We start from the raw sequence: 21,567 nt of genomic DNA on the forward strand, positions 1-21,567 counted from the left end.
CACTGAATATAAATACTGCCTAAGCAAACTCTACTGCCAACAGAAACCCTCTCCCCATTCCAAGAGAAGATTTTTCCCACTTGGATGCAATATTTAAAAAAAGGCTTAAAATAAGATACATATATATATATATATATATATATATATATATAGAGAGAGAGAGAGAGAGAGAGAGAGAGAGAGAGAACATATAGGAGATATATATATAATATATATATTATATATATGTTATATATAATATATATAATATATATATATATATATATATATATATATATATATATATATCCCCCTTCCCCAAGAGCCTGGGTTTGAAAGGAATCATAAACACAAGGTTCAAAGATTATAGATATTTTCTGGTTAGGGTTTCCAAATAAAAGTGGAATTTGAATGTCTTTAGGCAAGACACATGCTCCCCACTTTGATCACAGACCCCAGTACTCCCTGTTAAGGCCCTAGTGGGCTTTACAAATGTATCTTATGTCTCTAGCCCCTGAGAATATTTCAGTTTGCTTCACTTTCCTAACATATAAAATTAAACAGTTAAGAAGTACATATTTATTCAAAGTCTAGAAAATAAGGGTTGGCCACAACTCAGGACAATCTTTCACAATTAAATCAGAAGATTCACTCAAGGATATTAGCAAACTTTTTGAACTGGGATCATTTCTGTTATGCAAGGACCACTTTCTTACTTACAGTTGTTACAGGCAACTCTCATTTTATTGTGCTCCAGTTTACCGCACTTCACAGATGTTGCTTTTTCTTATAAATTGAAGGCAAGACCCTCCAACAGCAAAAAGATCACAACGGGCTTTATTGCGGTGGTCTGGAACCAAATCCACATCTCTGAGGCTGGTCTGTGTTTAAAAGTTTAAATGTGGCCACACAAAAGAACTCAAGCATTTGTTATGCATAGGACGGCAGAGTGCACAAACTGAAAACATTTTGATTCTGATACTATTTCTATAACTTTGGTTCAGTCACTTTATTTCTCTGAAACTTTGTGTCCTTAGTTGGAAGATGAAGGAAGTAAACTAGATTGAATCTAAGTTGTCTCTCTTGGACTTACACATCTACGATGCTCTAAGTCTGAGCATCTGTGAGTCTCTAATTCAGGTGTTAGCTGTGGAAGAAAAAGGGACACTTTTTTACAGAAAAGTTCTACACCTTGACCCTGGAGGAGTTACAGAGACAGCGAAATGCAAATCAGGCAAATTCTTGCCCTGGAATTCTGCAGTGAGTCACGGGATGTGCAGGGACAAGAACCTAGGATTTATCACCTTTATTCTGGCTGATGTAACCCCTATAAATAATTGCCTCATGCCTGTGAGGTAATGTGCTTTTCGCCAAGGGCCCCATTAACATATGAATGGACCTTGACAGATGTTCCTTTATTTCACACATTATATTTCTTTCTAAACTTTCTGTTCTTATTATAAAAAAAAATACATAACATAGATGCATAATAGAATGGCTCGAAAACACAATGAGAAATAAAATCACATGGAACATAGCCCGTGAAAAATAACAAACTTTACTGATCATTGACCATATTGCGGACCACATATTCGGTATCTAAGAGGGAACAAGACAATTTTCTTAATCTCAAGAAGTTTACAAGAGTCCTGGCGTGGAGAAAGACAAGAGAACAGGCAATTATGATGGTGTCTGACAAAAGCTGAGCCAGGTGATTTGGGCATCTTCAGAGGGACACCCTGGCTTGTGGGTTTAGAGTGGAAAATTGCTTTTCTGGGGGAGGGGGAAATCCAAGTAAACTCAAGAAAAATGAGGAGGAATAAATGAAAAACTACAGGGCAAGAGAAAAAGGAGCTGGGGCCCGGGAACAGGGAGGAGAGGAACAGGGGAGAGGAAAGGGCGAAGGGAAGGGGAAAGAGAGAGAGCAGAGATGGGAGGGAAGTAGGATGCAGGAGAAAGATCTGGGCAGCAAAGGGAGGTGTCTGGAGAGGGAGACAGCTCCAAGCAGAGGGCAGAGGTGTTTCCTTAGTGAAGATCAGGTAACAGATTCAGGGTCTGCTGCTTCCTTAATCTCCCACTGAGGTACGAAGCAGAATGGAGTAGATTGGGCAAAGTTAGAACCCTCAATATCTCCATCAACTCCACAAAAAAAATGCTTCCTGCTCAACCTCTTGGCCACAGAACTCCAGTTTGGCTACAACACAATTCAAAGATGTCCAAGAGAACCAAGAGAACCCAGAACAAGGAGACCCCCAATTGTCCCAATCACTTTCCCTGAGTCAAACGGGTTCCCTATTTTGGAAAGGCTATGACCTTCACCAATATTCTACCTCATCGACTGATGATATGAAAAGCATATGAAGCTGGAGTGGCCAGTATGAAAGTCAACTGCCACCACATGTGTGACACAGCTTTCTGCTGTGAGCACACCAGCCGTGGTCCTGCCTGTGCCAGGTGTATAAATGCTGCAGCTACAAACAAACATTCAGCTTGGGAGGAACATTTAAGGAATGGGATCTTCCATCGTAAGCACAGCAGACCACAAATCTGAGACCATGTCATAAAGTCAATGCACTGGAAAGAAGAGGAACACTGGGAAGAAAAGATGAAAAAGAAATGCAAGATTTAAAAACCTCACTGGCCAGGATGTCCTGGTTCCACACACCCTAATCCTCGTACAACTGCATCTAACAGCCAACAGATGTGAACAATTTGTTTAGAGCAGAAATGACATAACAATGACATAAAGCCTTATGCTGACTTACCACATCAGCTACTTAGGACTGTCAAATCATTTAAGGTAAAAATTATAACAACTCAGGCTGATTACTGGAGAAGTCATGCCTAATAATTCTTTACTTGCTAAACAAACCAAATATCTGCCTGCTGTTAAGGGGTTAGCTGAGTAAAAGCATAAACATACTAATCCTTCAAAGAAGAAAATATTTTGTTACTGAAAATGTCACTGAAAATTTTTCATTCCTTAAGACTCACCTTTTTTGTGCTTCTTCTAACCTCTTTATAAACAAATTATTCATATACAAAAACATATTTTCATTGTAAAATAACAAATAAAAGATATTTGTAGAAGAAAATGCAACATATTTGAGGAGGGAAACACACTAAATTGACTTTGGCAGCAAAACAAAAATTTCTAATATTCAAAAGGAAAAATCGCTACCTTAAGCAAACAGTAACTAAGTAAAAACCACAATATAGTGAGGATTCTTTCTCTTCCAAGTAACAAACTCCCAATACAGAGCAGCTTAAATAATATAAAGGAGTTATCCAGTGGTTTAACTGAAAAGTTTCATAAGAGGTTTTGCTTCAGACAAACTTTGATTCAGCAGCTTTACATTATTACGAGCCTGGTTTCTTTGTATCTCTTGGCCCATCTCTTGGCATCTGTTTTCATGGCATTGCCATCTTTCTAAAGCAAGCTTTCTTCATGTACCCAAAATAGCTTCAAGCTACTCTTAGACTATGTATTTCTGACGTAAAGCCCAACATGAAAAACCATTTTACCCCAACAGTCCCGATACAGGGACAGAAGTTCACACTGCTACACTAAATTGAAGTCACATGCCATCCCTGCAATCACTGTAGGCCATGGGATAGAATAAATTGCCCCATCTACATCACATGTTCTCCTAGATCGGGACGTGAGTCAGCTTTCCCACAACCAGATGCAAATCGGGAGCTGCTAAGAAAGAGCAAGAAAAGACTGGATCCCACAGAGGTATTCAGCATCAAGGAACCACGTCTTCTAACTCAGTAAAGTCTCAATTTGGTTAAGTCGTACAAAGTTATAGGCTCCAACTCAAAATTATTTTCCATAATAAAAGTAACTGTTCATAGACACCATTTCATCTCCACATCTCTTTGGATGTCTTTGACACTATCTTGCAAGAATGGCAATTACCTTAAATAGCAACTAAAATTTAACATCTTTCATCTTTTTGCCTTATTCACTTCTCCCTGTTTAATAGCATGGCTCTCTGTATAACAACTAGTTTATGAAATCCTTCTAAGCTTCAAGAGAAAGGATCAGGGATTTTAAACTATGCTATACCTCTTATGATACAATTACATAATTTATAATTAGCTATGTTTTCTCTAGAACCCAAGTCATTAATTTCTAGCAACAAACTAGCTGCCCTTCCATAGAATAAGACAGCCGGCCTATTAGGGCAGTGGGCATTATTTGATCCTGCCTTCCATGGATAAAACATCCAGAACCGATACCTAAGCCTGTAGTTATGAAAATACAACATTGCTTTAGCACCTCAAGGCCACTGGAGAAGTTAGGATAACTGGAGCTCATTACTATCTAATATCTATCACTATTAATACTTACTACCTTCACATGAATACTAGGTCACACCTATCTCTGGGCTCCCATATTATCCTAGATACAACTTCTACTGAACTGGTCACAGTAGATGACAATTATCAGAGTTGGGCTGTCTTGCTCACCTCAGAGAGGCAAAAAAATAAATAAATAAAAATTAAAAAAATAAAAATCATAAGACCCTTAAGAATGTGGTCCGACTGCCGGGATTTCAATCCTGGCATCTAGGCTTGCAACCAGGCTCTACCACTTAGTAACTGTGTGAACTTTGAGACTCAGAAAGTTTCATTGGCTCCCACGTATTCACCTCTGAAAACGGAGGATAACGGTCCATTTCTCAAGGGGTTGTTGCAGAAGTGCAATGACCTGACACATGTAAGGCACTTAGTATGAGACGCGTCACTTAGAAGCTCAATAAATGTTCATGTTTCTGAGGATTGCCATAGAGCACCCTTGCAGTCCGAGCATGGAGCTGGAGCTAGTAAATACTGTCAAATGAATCAATCCATTTTTTATTTATACATTTGGTCCTTAATAAAGTGTTCCTAAAGGTTAGTGATCCTAATGGATCGGGGTTATTTTCTAGGTCCCCCTTTTTTTGTGTGCCTCGTACTCGCACTGGGTGATTCATAGGACATTACCCATAGGATAATGTCACTTAGATCTCTACCTCCAGGCCACTTTTTTTTCATTATCTCTCCAAGCTCAAACATAGCCTCTTGTCTACTAGATATCTCCCCCTGAATTTCCTGAAACTTAACACGAATGGAACAGAAATCAGTTGCCAACCAACACCATTGATGTTATGCTTCTGATAACCCCATTGCTGGATAAGCATTCTCTTATGCGCCCATGACATCCTACATACGCCATCCATCCACCCATCCATCCATCCATTTATTAAGCACCTACTATGTGACAGGCTAACCATCATAACACTTATCACTCTGTATCTAATTGTCCAGTTACTCATCTGCCTTCTCCACTTCTGCGTTATAAGCTCCCAGAAGATGAAAGGGATTGGATACTATTTGTCCTTGTACCCCAAGCCTTGCACAAATTAAAAACCCATGATAAATATCTGTTGGGTGAGTGAGTGAATGTTCCCATGAGACTAGCCCAATGATGAAGAACTAAAACACTTCCCATAATTTGTAAATTAACAACAGGAAGAGCAGAAGGTGCTAGAAGAATGTAGCTGATCATGGTTTTCAACAAAGAGATATAAAATCCAAAGATGCTTTCTCAAATCAAATCAATATTTTTATGCTATATCCAAAGTAATGCTGTTTTTAATAATATGGAAAGAAGATTAAATGTGTGCCTGAAAGTTTAACAGGTCATAGTTCTAAACTCAGAAAACCCAGAGGGACAACTGTGGAAAGTAAAAACCAACAACAGCCGAGAAAGAGAGAGAGAGAGAGAGAGCGCGCGCTGACTGGGACCAGTTGTTGAAGACTTCACAGCAGTTTTCAGTTGAGAACAACTTAAGGAAAGATCTGACAATGACAGGAAGGACTATTATAATGAAAGACACCCTCCTAGTGTGAGGAGGTAGGAAATGATGGAGCCATTGCTCACCGCCACTCCCCACCCCAGCATATCCACTGAAACAAATCTGAGGGCCTGCAAACAGAAAGGCTGAAAGTAAGAAAGAGTGTCCAATCACAATGATTCGTGCAACTCCTTTCTGCTCTAAGCACGGGCACAGATGTCTCCTGGCCCAAATGTGTATCAGAGGTCTCATGAACATTTGTTATTTTCCCAGAACAACTAACCCTACTTGGAAGTTACGGCACTTTCAAGAGTGCAAAGAGAACCAATAAAGTCCATTGTCATATGGCTCCCAGAAAGTGACAGAAAGCTTCTTTCAAAGCATCACCTCCCTGAGGACACAAGGCGCAACAACAGATTTCACTTAAGCATACGTTCCTTCTTCCAAACATAACGTTGGATAGTCAGCCTCTCAGGTATTGAAGGCTTTCTCAGAAAAAGTGAATGCCAGCACCAAGAGGCATGAGGCAGGAAGCTAGATGGGAAGGGCTCTGGATCTGGCTAGGAAATTTATTCTCCCCTTTGTTATGGGTGAAGAAACCACAGCTTAGGAAAAAAGGGATTCTTGCAATCATTAAATGTTCCAGGAAGGCTCGATTGTAGAGCAGATCAAATCACGGAGGAACTGCCTCGCTGACATAGTGTTCTTTTAAAGCACCTGACATGAAAAGTGGTGGGTGACTGCTTTAGAACTACAGGTAAATGGACAGCACAGGAAAGAGTGTCCTGTTTTGGACCACTGTTGAGACAACCATCAAACAAAGACAAAGTGCTTTGACATCAATGCTGTCTTACGGAAGCCTTCTAACCACCACATACTAACAAATCAGGTTTTTCTGGGGCAAAACAACATAAGGAGTTTTTGAATTCTTGCCCATTTTACACCGAGTAGATTTCAATAAAAACAGCTGTAGATAAGGCAAAGACATAGGTGTCTAAGTAAATGCATAAACACAGAAACACACAAGGTCTCCTTTAATGCTGCATTTCAAATTATTTTGATTGGATGAAGTTGTCTAGGCTCCTATGGCATTAGAGATGCAAAGTTTCATTCATGAAATTTTAAATAATGGTGATAAGATTTATCTAGACATACAAGTGGAACCTAAATAGAAGGCCCATGAATAATAGAATGTGCATGAATTTTGAATGCTTCTTTTTCAGAAGAAAACAAAGAACTGAAATGTGCGAATTCTTCTTCGAGTCTCTAACTGTCGTCTGTATTTGCATTTCAATAAGTTTGCCAGGTAAGTTCTGTGAAATTGGTCAAACGTATAGGCTCTCATCTCTCCTCCACCCCAAATCAGTCAATTAGCTTCTAGAGAAAGTGGCATGCAGAAGTTAATATCCAGCATCTCAAAACCTATTCCAGCTGATACAGATCAAAACGATTTCAAAGCCATTCTGTTGAGAACACAGGTTTTCTATGAAACAAATTCTGGACAGGAAGCATACCACACAAGAAGCTCCTAGCGGAGGTGGCCAGTGAACACACACGGCAATAGAGTAGATAAGGCAGTACACAGCAAGGCTTGTACAAAAGGGAAAAACAGGTGGAAGTCAGGTCACTGAGAGCCAACACATCCACACATTTGTCCAGCAGGCAAAAGGGAAGTTTAGCAGTTTTGGTCCCTTGAAAATAAAGACATCTTCGATGCCAGCTCTGCTACATGAACATAGACATGCTGTAAATATGAGCCCACCCCCGTCACTCCATACTGCACCCCCATCCATCAGCTCTAATGCTTACTCTTTCCTAAGCAGCATTTTCAATCCTCCAATCAAAAGTCTTTGCTGGCTCCACATCAGCTATTGTAGTCCTTTAAAAAGGCCCTATGCCAAAGGAGTTACTTTTTAAAGCTGGTGGGAACAAAAATGTAGCAAAAACACAAGGGTTACATATTTGAATGACATGATGAATGTATCACGGCTTTCCAACTACAGCATTTTTAGTCTTTCCTTTCCTGTCTTCCACAGTCCTTTTGTCTTTCCTTTTAATAAAACAGGGTATCTAGATGCCCAGGGGAAAGTCAAAAGTGCAAGGTGTTATGCTCGGCTCGGAGTAGGCACGCAAAAACTAGGAATGGAGACTTCAGCTTAAAGAAATAAATGAAAGAATGAAGGGGTATATGGATAGTGAACACAATAATAAAGTTATTTATAGAAGTACCTACTCACTGAGCTGTGGTTAGTGCTACAAACTAAACGTTTGTGCCCCGCCGCCCCCATTCACACACTGCAGCCCTAATGTGATTGTGCTGGGAGGTGGGGCCTTTGGGCGGTAATCAGGGTGAGCCTATGAAGTCATGAGGTCATGAAGGTGGGGCCTTCATGATGGAACTAATGTCCTTTAAAAAAAAAAAAGGAAGAGACATGAGATCTCTGTCTCCACCATGTGAAGACACAGACAGGAAGTGGCCATCTACACACCAGGTAGAGGGCTCTCTCCAGATTTGGAATCTGCGGCACCTTGACCTTGAACTTCCCAGACTGCAGAGCTGTGAGAAACACATGTCTATTGTTTAAGCTACCCCATCTATGTCATTTTGTTATAGCAGCCTAACCTGACTAAGACATTTGCCTACCTTGGCTGTAATCTTCATAATAAGCCTGCCAGGTAAGTGTTAATAACCTCATTTTATAGAAAAGAAAATTAAGCCTCAGGGAAGTTTTACCCTGCTCTACAGTCACACGGCCAGGAAGTGGGAAAGCTACCTGGTGTGAGAAAAGCTGAGGAAAAGAAAGTCTCACCTGTTGAGAAAGTCACAACAGCCACAGCTACTTACTGTGTTCTCACTACCTGCTTGACACTGTTCAAAGTAATTTACATGCATACATCTCATTTATTTGTACAACATTTCTGGTGGTAAGTAGTATTCCCATTTTACTGATAGCAGAACTAAAGTTTAGCAGACAGGAGCATGCCCGGGATCATAAAGCCAGCAAGTTGAGGATCGCCATTCCCACAGCTGCCTCGTAGCCTTCATGCCACCGCTCTTCATCGCAACACAAGCCTGCCCCTGGATTACTCGTCATTGCCATTAAAATGCTGGGTAACCACCCACCACAAAACGAGTGGCTTACAATAAAGATTTATTCTCACATTTGCAGGCGTGTCTGCTGGGTTTGGCTTTTCAGGCTTACACATAGCTAAGCTTCATGGGAGTTTGTCTTGGGACCCAAGCTAAATGAGCAGTGGCTACCTAGGGCATGTCCTCCTCAGTGCAGGTCACCAATGTGCCAGGTGGCAACTGCACAAGTATATTTCCATCCTCTGCTTGTGACACATTCACTAACAGCTCATTGGCCAAAGCAAGTCTCACAGTTGAGCCCAGAGTCAAGTAGGGAAAAGGATCTCTGCTCAATCTGAGACCATGAGGCCTGGGCAGGGGAGTAAATGTGTGTTTCTACCACAGAGGAGTGAAAATGTAAGAGAATAATTGAATCTACCACACCATCCAAATTCGGTTTGTATTTACCATAATGTCTTTTAGTTGGTTGCTACACAGTTAATGGAAAATGAATCTGTGAGCTTAAGAACATGTATGTGGAATAAACTTTTAATGTAAAAACGTAAATAGTCGAATCAATGGTATTAGTCCATCTTCACCTTCACAACAATGCTAAAATTGAGAGACAAGGCAATTAGACAATATAAAACTACCAGTATCTCATCATGAAAGATATCATTATGGTGAAAATGATATCAAATGAAATATTTCTTAACCTAGGTAATATCTCACTAACTTTGAGTAGTAAGTTTTAAAACAATCCATTAAAAAACACTTAATGTTTTCTACAATCATTTCGAAATCATTATAATATATTCTTACTTCCCACCACTTTCCCAGGGATTTACATGTCCTCAACATCCTAAATTATGAAGCAGCAACTCAGGAAGTGTTGCAGCTAATAAAGCTGAGCTTGGATCTTCATTATTACCAAAAAAAAAAAAAATCATTTTTTTTCAGTATGATTTAATGTCTTTGTATATACATGCACAAATTGGAAACAGTGTGTCAGAAAATTGATAAAATTGTACATATGTTGTGTGTCTCTTCATTGCACCTCCTATCTTCAATTACAGATATTCCATTCAAATGGAACAAAAATCTTGGCTGAATTTGATGTAATCTCACTCAGGTTTTAAATTCACTCACTGTTTCAAGCAATATAGTACCAACCTCATCATCTTCATTTAAGAATGAATTGCTTTTTCCATTACAGCCTCTAGTTTGAGATGTTTCATTGTGCCTTTTCAAAATTGTATTGCAATGAGACTTGTAGGCAAATTGTCAAAGTTGGAAGCAATTTGAAAAAAAAAATCTTCAAAATTGGATACATTATTTTCAAGGCCTGACACTAAACCATAAAACTACTTTGCTCTCTATGCAATTTTAACCAGTCCTGCAAAATAAGTGTTAAAATACACTTCACAGTAATTCTTGAAAACTATTCTCACAGAAATCTATTAGTCTGGGAGAAATTGTGTTCTCTCTTTATTCAGAGTCTAGTTCAATTAATTATTTAAAGCAGATGACTTCAGACTCTATATCTAGGCTTGGCCTCTCTTTGGAAGTCTAAGCCCGTACATATATCCAACTGCTTACTGAAATCTCTATCTTGAAGACTTCCACAGGTGCTTCAAACTCAAGACACACGGGAACAACTAATCATCTTTCACCATCCAAGTCATTTATATTTGCTTATTTGTTTCCAGTCATAACACCTGCAACCTGAGAGTCACCTCCAGCTTCTTCCACCTCTTTTACCAACAACCCCAACAGGTCACCACGTCCTATTAATTCCACCTTCAGTTGTTTTTTTCTCTGTCAGCATCTCATCCGGAGTATCATCTCTCACCTCTTTATTTCTAACCTCCTAGCTGTTCTTGGCTTCTTCTAAAGCATTCTTCATTAACAGTTGACAGAACAGTTATCAACTGGTCAAATATTTCTGTGCTCTGCTTGAAATCTTCAAGTGGCTTCTATTGTTGGATAAAAGTCCAAATCTTTCAATGTGTCATCGTTGTTGGGACTCTGCTCATCACTTCCTGCCTCTCACATGCTCTATTTGCAGTACCTTGAAAAGGGCGCAACCTGTGTGGCCACCACACCTTTGCACATCCTACTGTTTCCCCTGCCTAGAAATCCCTTCTTGCCTAACCAGCACCTACCTGTTCATCCTTCACCAACCGGCAGAAATATCCCCACATCCACAAATCCTTCCCAGCTTCCTGCAGCAGAACTGGGCTCCATCCCCATTGTGACTAACATGAGTTGTGGCACTTGCTGTTGCAGAAATTGCTGTCTGTCTTCCCCACTGTACTATAAAAGCCTCATAGGTCGGGACCATATTGTACTCATTTCTGTACTGCCAAAGCCTAGAATAAAAGTGCAATAGTGTATATTTAAGACACAACACTCAGTCCTCTGACACACACCTGTGCAACATATGCTACTATTCCTATTATTATTATTATTATTAAACAATTATTGAAAGAAAGACAAAGCACGGAGTCTGTCTTTGATGGCCTTAATCAGAAGCATTCACATTCACAATTCAAATAAAATAGCAAATATTTTGAGAACACAAGCATGTACATTACTAATGAGTATCTATGATATGGGTTCCAAATCGCAGGCATTTGTTATCTCGAGCATTAGGAGAATGCTTCAAGAGGCAAAGCAACTGTCTTACCATGCCTTTGGGGTGGTTTCCTGACATAAACCACAGAGCATGTGCCAGCAATTTAAAAAATATATATAAAATTGCACCTGGACACCACCAATGCCCTGGGTCCTTTCAGGGTAATGACCCAGGGCTGCCTCCAGCCACACCACTATACTAATTGTGCCCCAAGCTGGGCTGGTTAATGGTTTGAGATCTAACATTAGTACTATTGCCTTTATGTGGGAAGTCAAGAAACATGTACGATGAATATACCCACCCCTCACCCACCTCTTCATAAAAATAAACCCAGGTCTCAATAGAAGAAAGGAGACCAAAACTCTGCCAGACATACATTGGAGATACAGTAGTGGTACATTCCATGACTTGGGAATTCCTTGGACCCACAACGCCCAGAAGCAGTTGGTCTCAACCCTGGCTTCAACCACTGATAGGTGCTAATTGAACCCATAGGGATTGCATCCAGGCCCTAGGCTTTAGAAATCTCTCCAGATGGTTCAAAAGGGCAGCCTCAATTGAACTCCTGTCCTAAGATTTGGAACTACTTTGTTTCCCTGAAAATAAGACCTGGTCTTATATTAAGTTTTGCTCCAAAAGACGCATTAGGGCTTATGTTCAGGGGATGTCATCCTGAAAAATCATGCTAGGGCTTATTTTCCGTTAGGTCTTATTTTCGGGGAAACACGGTATGCATCACATGGGATTACTTTACCTTTCTCATTTCCAGAAAGATGAACAGAATTAAAAAAATAAAAAGCAGTCTTTAAGAGCCTTTCATTGATGGCAGTGAGGAGTATAAAGTTTTCTCTTAGACAATGAAACAAAAAAATTAAATTAGGCCTCCCAGACCCATTTCTTAAACTGATTATAAAAGTAATATATGCTTACTATTGAACAGTTTGAAGAAAAATAATTCTTATGATTCCCACCATCAAGACATAATGAATTAACATTTTATTGCATTTTCTTCCTGTTATTTTAGATGCTGATGATAATGAAGAAAAAGAAAATAGGTTCTTAATAATTGTTAGATATGATGAATAGTTTTTAACCTTTTTGATACCTCACTTTAATTAATCTTCAGCAATTCTGCAAATAAGTATATTTTATTGGTTAGGAATTAACCAGCCTGGCAAACACCATACAGCTAAGCAGCAAGGATGATGCTCTTTCCTTCTCTCCCATGGGGCTATCCTGTTATCTCTCTCTCTCTCTCTCTCTCTCTCTCTCTCTCTCTCTCTCTCTCTCTCTCTCAGCCCTGCCTCACACATATGTATATGCATATGTGTGCATACGTATGCTACACATTTTTACACAGTTGTACATAGATTATGCATACAGTTTAGTAACCTATTCTTTTTTTTTAACTTGGCATTATTATTGTCAATGTTTCCCTTATCATTAAATATTTGTCAAAGCATGGTTTTGATAGCAGCATTGTTTTCTAACGTGTGTGTCTCACAAGTTATTTGCCAATCTCCCTGCTCTTGGTTGCTTCCAATACAAATATATGACTTCTAAGACATATATTTCTAAGATTTTAAAAAGCTCTATCATTACTTATAATTTATTTAAAATGTAAGTTTCAAGTAAATTCAAACACCCTATTTGATTTCTTTAGAGTCTGGTGCCAACAAGAAAATGAGTGGTTGCTGCATGCCTATCTTTGGAAGTTCACATAATTCTCAATATTTATAATTTATCTAGCTTGTTGACTAGCTGGTCTTTAAGTCTCTTTTCGTCTTCAAAAATTATTCATTTAAATTTCACTATTTAAAATGCAACTTTAGTAAAGTTTTAGGTCTTAGGTTGAGAAATATTTTCAGGCATCTTAAGATATTAAAAAACGATAATAAATAAAACCACACAACTCTTAAAAGGAGGAGCTAAGAGCTAGCCATGCAGAGGTGGTGGCTCATTTTATCTGGAAAGCTATCTCAACTGACTATGAAATTCTGTTCTAATCAGCTAGGCAAGTGGAAAGACACAGCCAGCTCTCTACCCGATTAAAAGAAGCAAACCACTTCACCTAAGGAGGAAAAAACTTTCTGAGTACTGAACTGGAAGCTAATGTCTCATGTGGGCCTAATATAAGAGACAATACACAACATAATGGATACGGCTTCAAGGGGAGTTTTACGCAAAGTGCAAAGTGGTCTCTCACAGCCATTTCTTTTAGCAACCCTCAATAAAAGGCAAGGACATAATGTGAAGTTGTAATACTGTAACGGGATTTCTAGGGGAGCAGATACGGACAGTCTAAGTGCTATATGACCTGCCTGCTGTAGGGCAGAACTCAGGGAACCTGGGAAATGACAGGTAAGAGGTGTTTGGGGCTATTCCTCTCACACATCACTTCTCTGAGCCAGGATCTGTAGAGCAGAGAGATTCAACATTGAGACTACTTGCAGGACCTGAAGCGCAGGTCTCCTGACTTATTGACTCAAAAGAGACCCATGTGCTACAGGTAGATACTAAAGTGGAAGGTAAGAAGCAACATTTTTCCAGGATTACTGGAAAGGCATCATTACACAAAAGTAAGAAAGAGTTGGGGGCCATAACTTTTCACAAAAAGCAGTTTTCAATCCGTTCAAATGCTTGAACGCAGGTCAGGCCCCAGAGATCTGCACTATGAAATTTGAACATTGACTTTGGCTGGCAAAATGCTAAGAGCAAGGTGTATTATAGCAAATAAGTATATTTTATTGGTTAGGAATTAACTGGCTTGGCCAGCATCATACAGCTAAGTAGCAAGGATGGCCCTGAACACTCCAAAGCTCACGCATGCTCTTTCCTGCTGTCCCACAGGGCTATCCTGTACACACACACACACACACACACACACACACATACACACACACACACTTTAATCAACACACATTCATTATAAATCATGCTGCATGTACTTCGATTGTCCATCTAGGTCTGCTCTCCACCCTGTACTGGGCCTTGGAGCTCCCACACTCGGATGACATACATGTCCCTTTCTCCGCCTCTGTTTTCTGGTTGGGTTTGCCAATGGGAAGCACCAGCAAGAATTCAGAAGAAAGGAGGAAGAAAGGTTGAGATGTCCCCCTGGCACCTCCCTGTGGAGTCCCCATAGACTGGCCGTGTCCCTTCACCTAAGGCACCTGTGACATGCCTTTTCTATCTCCAGGTTTGTAACTGCTCCTCCATCACTCCCTTCAGGCCTAGTGATGTTAGCGGCCCCCTGGTGCTTCTAGCGCGGGTACTGCACCATTTCTTAAACTCTCCCTACACCCTGGCCACACCTGTTAAATAGTCTCTTTTATTAAACTCTCCTCATGTCATCCAATTCATGCACACCATCATTTTTCTTGCCACACCCTGCCTGATATTCACATTTAATTATGTAAAACCTCATTATGCAAGCCTCGGTGGCAATACAGAGAGAAGTAAATTAAGATTAACTGAGTAAGTACTATGTGCCAGATACGGTGCTAAAGTAAAAAATTTACTTTAGTCTCCTTCAATCTTGAAACATTTCATTTTTTAAAATCCCTTTTTACAGATGTGGATACAGCGATCAGAGCAGTTAAAAATTTTGTCTAACGTGACAGAGCTACTCATTGTCACTGGACACATATGTGACTCTAAAACCACTAATCCTCAATGGGTTTATAGTTTTAGTGTAACAGATTCATAAATTCAATAATTTTAAAAGTAATGCTTCATTCAATAGGCCCTTGTTCAATCCATCCTGTTTGTCAGCCTGGATCCCCACTTTACTCCCCTGGTTTAAAATCCCCATGTGACTTTCTATTATCTACCTTAGGACAGAGTAAAAATGCACATCTAATTTACCCTTGGTCTGCTTTTCGGGTCTCGTCTCCAACTCTGCCTTTCAAATTTGTTTATTTTGCACTGTTTTTTAAAAAAAGTTTAACAGAATTCTTAGAGTACAAAATAAGAATTTGAATAACCAAGATTTTGAGGGCATGCCATCCTTATCTCCTGTGGATCAGGAAACTAAAACTATCGTATTTCATCTCTATCTGAGACAGAACTTGAACTCCAGTGGATAAGAAACACTGAGATATGGCCATAACTGGTCTAATGAATTAAGTGCTCATACTTGCTGTAAGTTCATTTACCATCTTGATTTTTTTATGTCCCAAAGAAGCTGTTATGCCTTTCTGGAACCTTTGACAAACAAAAGAACCTTAGCTCAAAGTACTATTATCAGAAGTGTTTCTATTATAAACCTCCAGCTGGGCTTCTTCTTTATAACCCAGAGTCTTCAAATCACTAAGGACAGAGTAATACTCCCATGTAATGATCCTGCTATTAAAGTTCAGGTAAAGCGTAAACACATCCATAATCACATTAAAGTTGACACAGAAGAAACATTGAGACATTATGAATGGAATGACCTACATTCAGGCATTGTGAAACACAAGGAGTTGGATACCCAGTCAGAATGTGAGAGTCCACCTACTTCTTTGCTTTCGAAAATGGAATTTCAGATCAAGACCAGGGGAAAATCAGAGCCTAGGCCAAGGTAAGAATGTTAGCTTCATGTTGTTGCTTCAAATAATGCTGGGGGATGACGTCAGGTGTGGGGGGAAAAGAAGCCAACAAAACAAAACAAAAGCCTTAAATGTAAATCTAGAAGTCTAAATTATAAAAATTTAGTTCTTAACTGTATCATATAGGACTTATATATATATATATATATTCTGGCTGCATGTGATAGTCTAGAAGTGAACTGAAATGGTAGCATTTAATTGGGGGAGAGGGAAAATCAACAGAAGATGACACCACCACACAAAGAAAAGCACAGGATGGCAGGAAAGGACTGCAGGAGGTGTCTCAAGGGATACCCTCCCTCTTTTAGTGACTCCTCCTTTTTTTAGTGATGCCTATTGTTCATTTGTCTCCAGCCCTGGGATCCATCACATTAGGGATAAGGGACACTTTCATTAAAACAAATAAAAGTGAAATATATAACTGAAATCACTACAACAATTAATTTCCCTGACAGTTAAAAAATATGATCCATGTATGAGGGATATTAGGTCCAAAAAGAACGAGTTATCCTTTGACGAATTAGACCTGTCTAGAAATTCAAATTGCCCCAAGTCCAAGGTCTGCCCAAGCCCATCTATCCTTCAGAGCTTCCCATGTTTTGAGATGCAATCTGAAAAGTTTCCCAGATTCTAACGGTGGAAGCCACTGGGGCCTCTTTCTCTCATTCTCATTCCATTGGCAGTGATTGAAGTGCTATCAGTAGTACTGGAAATATTAATACAGTCCACAGAAAAGATGGAAAAGTGCAGTCACTTAAGATGAACAACTCAGTCGCGTTGCCATTTTATGAGGTAGTCATGCCTTGAGAAATTATATGTTCTGACTAAAAATAATTTTTCAAAGTCCAAATTTTAAATACACTACTAGCATGGCTGTGTTGGAAGAGCTAGAGGAACTGAAATTCTAAAAGTAGGTCCCAAACGTAGACTGCATTATTTTATACTAAACATATACTATATTATTATCAAGTTAAATTTTAGGGAATTCGAATATTTGGGTGCTCTAGATTTTTCACACGAGACTTTAAGTTATTTAAAGAACTGGTCAGTTCCAGTTCTAAGCATCTAACACTAAGCATGTATTCCGTGTGACAGACCAACAGACTCTTGTTGTTATATAAAATCCCACAGCCTGTCATAATGATCCCTGTAAATAAATAATGTTTACTGTCTTTACTGGTGATTCTTCTAATTAAAGACAAATTCAAACAGCAAACCTGGAGTAAAAATATAACTATTTCATTTTGCTAGTAATGACATGAATGTTATAAAGAACAGAAATCAGCACTCTTCAACAACATAATACTTACTGAGTACCTATTACATGCTATATATATATATATATATATATATATATATATATATATATAAAATGTGGCCGTTAATTTAAAAAATCTTAATTGTACCTATCTCCTATTTAATCCACTCAAAAGTCTTATGTCATAGTGTGTATTTTACAGAAGAATAAACAGAAACCGAGAGGGTACTTGTTCAAGGTTACCTAGTAGAATTAAGAATACAAATGTGTAAGTTTCTGCCTAGGTTTACTACAGGTGTACCTCATTTGCTTGTAGAAATGTTTCACATAGTATATAGACATATATACTATGTGAAACATTTATATATATACATGTTTGTAAATTGAGTTAATTCTTATTTTTAATGAGTTTCAGGTGTACAATACAATGTAATACCTTGCTTCCCAAAAAATAAGACCTAACAGGAAAATAAGCCCCAGCATGATTTTTCAGGATGACATCCCCTGAACATAAGCCCTAAAGCGTCTTTTGGAGCAAAAATTAATATAAGACCCAGTCTTATTTTCAGGGAAACATGGTAGTTAGACATTTACACCCCTCACAAAGTGATAACTCCCCTCCCCCAATCTACTACCCCTCTGACGTCGTATATAGCTGTTACAAAAATTAACTTAATTCTTAAATTCACTAGGTGGCATTACTCTTATGAACTCCACAGTGACATCTATTGTAATACAAATAAATACTTACATCTTGTATTTTGTAAATAGTTTCCTTATATAGGAATTTCTAAAAACAGCTACTCTATATATGTCATGTCTTTTAAAAAATATTAGATATAATGGGAGTAAAAGAAAAACAGGCTTTGTTTAAGCAAAAGTAAAGTCATAACTGTGAGGTGGCAGAACTTTTAAGCACTTTTATATTGTTATTTCTCACAGAGGGAAGGCATTTATTTCACTCATAATAGAAAGCTGACATTCTTTATCGATTATGTAGGTTATGGCAGGTGTAGTAAAAGTATGGTAAGTACAATGAAGCTCTAACACTCTACGTACTATGTTAACAAGTAATGTTTCCTTTGTTTCGCTGCAAAGCTTTTAGATAGAAAGTAACTCCACATTTTAAATAGCCAAATAATGATTTACTTCTAAAATTAAAAGGTCTATAAAATCTACCCTTATCAAAAGCACCATGTTTCACCAAAATCCTCTGAAGTTGTGATAATATATATTATAGAAATAAATCAAAAAAAGGAGTGTCATATCGAAAATGCATTTTAAAATTATCTAAAGTGAATTAAAAGAAAGAGAAAACTCTCAGAATTGCCATCAATTTACTAATAATCCGAACCCTTAGAAGTTTAATTGGAGTTTATCATCTTTTTAACAAAGAGACTTTTCATATTTAACCAGTGACCCCCAAAGAGGATGTGGACCCACACAAACAGCTGTGCATTACCAGAACTTTATAAATGTGATGAAAACAAAGAAAAGGAAATCCACAGCAGTGACTAACCACACTGTACATTCAAAACAATGACCACAATGAAAATCATTAAAGAGGCAGTCTGTTTACTTAGCTTTGGAACAATAGATGACATTTAACACCAACTTCTTTAATCCCTCTTTTGTTTACCTGCAAATAATCCTTAAAACAGTAGAGTAGCATGAATAATATTAATAATTGCCATTTAGAACAAAAAACAGACAGCCAGACCAACTGTGAGTCAAAGACCATTAAGGGATATCTGGAAGCATTTCTATACGTGCTGTGTATTCTGTATTCTCAAGCATGCACTTAAGAAAAAAATTCAAAAATAGTGGATGAGAGTTTGACAAAAGTTAATGATTAGATTCTTTTTATAGAGAAAAATGTCACTTATACAACAGGAAAAAAAGAGTTACCAAGGAGTTAAACATACTAATTTTGAACATACTTATGTCTTGGCTTCCTTAAACTTACAAACTGCCAACAGATGTTTTTTTTTTTTTCTTCTTTTTTCATGTATTCCAATTTGCCAAGTTTTAACTTGGAATACATTTGTACAACTGAAGTCAGAGTGATTTAATTAGAGAAAGTTGGGCACAAAAAGCAAGGCAATAAGATACATATCTTTCCTCATCTCAACATAAACAAATTAGACTGAACTTTGATGGAACTGCCAGCAGAAACTTTCATTGTACTGACAGGAGGAAAACTCTCAGCAGCTGCACACATCTGCGAGGCGGTCAGACAGACGCGGAGGCCACACGGAGGTGGATCCCGGCACAAAACTGGGTCCCGTGTTCTCAGAACTGAATGGAGTTGCTACCTTCCACAGACTTCCCAGACACTTGACAGAATGCCACCTCGACCCATCAGCTGTCACTGCCGGCCACAATTTAACGATTCTTGAACAACCAGCAGAAAAACCACCAAAGTATCACACTAAAAGTTGCATCCACCGGCTCAGACAAAAGAGCCTCTCTCGTTTGAACCCTGTGATGTGTCACTGAGCCCGGTAACTAGAGACTTCACGTATCACAGTTGCCAAGTGGATACTAAGAACTGGGCACATATTTGTGCCCAGGAAAGGAATGAAAAGGGAACTTGGAAATCCTCCATGGCTGGCCACTGACAAGGCTGTGTTTCAAGAAGGGAAGGATCTCCTACCTGGAGCCCTCTTCGTCTTAGAATGCTGGACTCATCCATTTCCCCCTCCGCCTTCTCTGAGCCTCTCACACCAGTCTAGCCATGCTGTGCTACCTCTACTCCGCTCGCTAATTCAGAGCCGGCAGCTGCTAAGCACTTACATCACGCTCTCGCTGATTGGAGCCCGCAGTCAGCTGGTCCCGCTTAGTTATTCACTCCAGCAACTTCGGAGATCACGAAGGCTTGCAGTTCGGAGGGAGAGCGCAGCAAGTGGGCTCAGGCACCTTCCTGCATTCGTGTATCCAGGCGGAGGAGGCTCTTGCTATCAGACAGGAAACTGTGGGAGCCCTATGTTTTCTTCTTCACAGTGCTGGCTCTGGCATTCCCGGCGACCAGTAAATGGCTTTTGGCAGTGGCTTCAGCTCGAGCCCCTTCTGAGCAACTAGGAGGTCAAAGAGGCTAAGTAAATCAGTGGTGACAGACACCTCTGTAAAAGGCAGCCACTGACTGGGACGGTGAGAAACTAGGGCACAGCTGGTCAGCCAAGCAGCACCCCCATGCCTGGCGCACTCGGGTCCTCTGATGGCATCAAAGAGAAAACGTAGCAGAGCGCGCGCGCGCGCACACACACACACACACACACACACACACACACACATGCTGCCTGAAAACCTGAAAACAGAGGGCTCAGGGTGGTCGCTCTCCAGCCACAGAACACTTGACATCTCCCAGCGTGAAAGCCAATTCATTTACATAAATACTTCACCAGTCAGTGCCTAGCCCAAAGATAGAAACATTTTAGATTTTAATTTCCCTTGTGATAACAACTTAGTTCTGTGGATACCTGACCAAAATGTGAAAAGGGAGAAGAAATTCTAAGAGCCATCATTAGGTGGAATGTTAACCTATTTATAGTCTATAAGCGGCTAAAAAAAAAAAAAATTCCCATCATGTGCAATTTCACAGTCTGTTTCAGCTTGTTTACTCCGCTCATCCTCATCTTATTTCAATTCAAAGCAACCAAGAGATGAATATTAAGTTTTCATTACTGGCCTGGCACAGGAGTGACAATATATGATACTACCAATTTATAATAAATTATTCCCCCTTGATTTCCATTCTAAAGATATTTAAATTGAGAGAATTGTTTGGTCTGAGAGGCAGATACTAGGACTATCTATGGTTTGTCTGGGAATCACCTCCTCCTTCAGTCTATTCACTAGACAAAGTCATTTTCTCGAAAGAAAGATAGTCAGGAAGAAGACATAATTTTAAAAAATCAGTAATTCCTGGATTTTACCGAGTCCAAGTATCCAGTGATTTCTAAATGTGGGGGTAGGGAGGAAAGTGTCTAATGGTTCCTTACTCCTCCACCTGCTATTACACCAGCTTTTTGTTTCTTTCTGGCTGTCAACACACTATTAGGCTTGATACCAATTGATTAGATTACATCATTAAAAATAGCGCAGGGATTTATGAATCTAACCACTGAGGAAAATTGATTGCATTTTATGTTCCCTAACGGTCTTCGCTACATCTCCGGACACAA

General features: G+C 39.2%; 1 protein-coding gene across 13 annotated transcripts in view; it reads right to left on the reverse strand.

The window, feature by feature from the left end:
- The window catches only part of MAST4 (microtubule associated serine/threonine kinase family member 4), a gene marked incomplete at its 5' end in the record, with an annotated part of 545,031 nt that overhangs the window by 304,616 nt on the left and 218,848 nt on the right, over positions 1-21,567 (reverse strand). For 5 of the 13 annotated variants that reach the window (XM_081053914.1, XM_081053910.1, XM_081053912.1 and 2 more), the window contains one exon: positions 20,040-20,382. The exons of 7 other annotated variants lie outside the window; for them this stretch is intronic. In XM_081053914.1, coding sequence (XP_080910040.1) covers positions 20,040-20,078 — 39 coding nt within the window. Of the gene's footprint in view, positions 1-20,039; positions 20,383-21,567 lie in introns of those variants that run through there. One more of the 13 variants, XM_081053922.1, reaches the window with a different exon arrangement.

The sequence above is a fragment of the Rhinolophus hipposideros genome (assembly GCF_964194185.1).
Source record: "Rhinolophus hipposideros genome assembly, chromosome: 7".
Taxonomy (NCBI): domain Eukaryota; kingdom Metazoa; phylum Chordata; class Mammalia; order Chiroptera; family Rhinolophidae; genus Rhinolophus; species Rhinolophus hipposideros.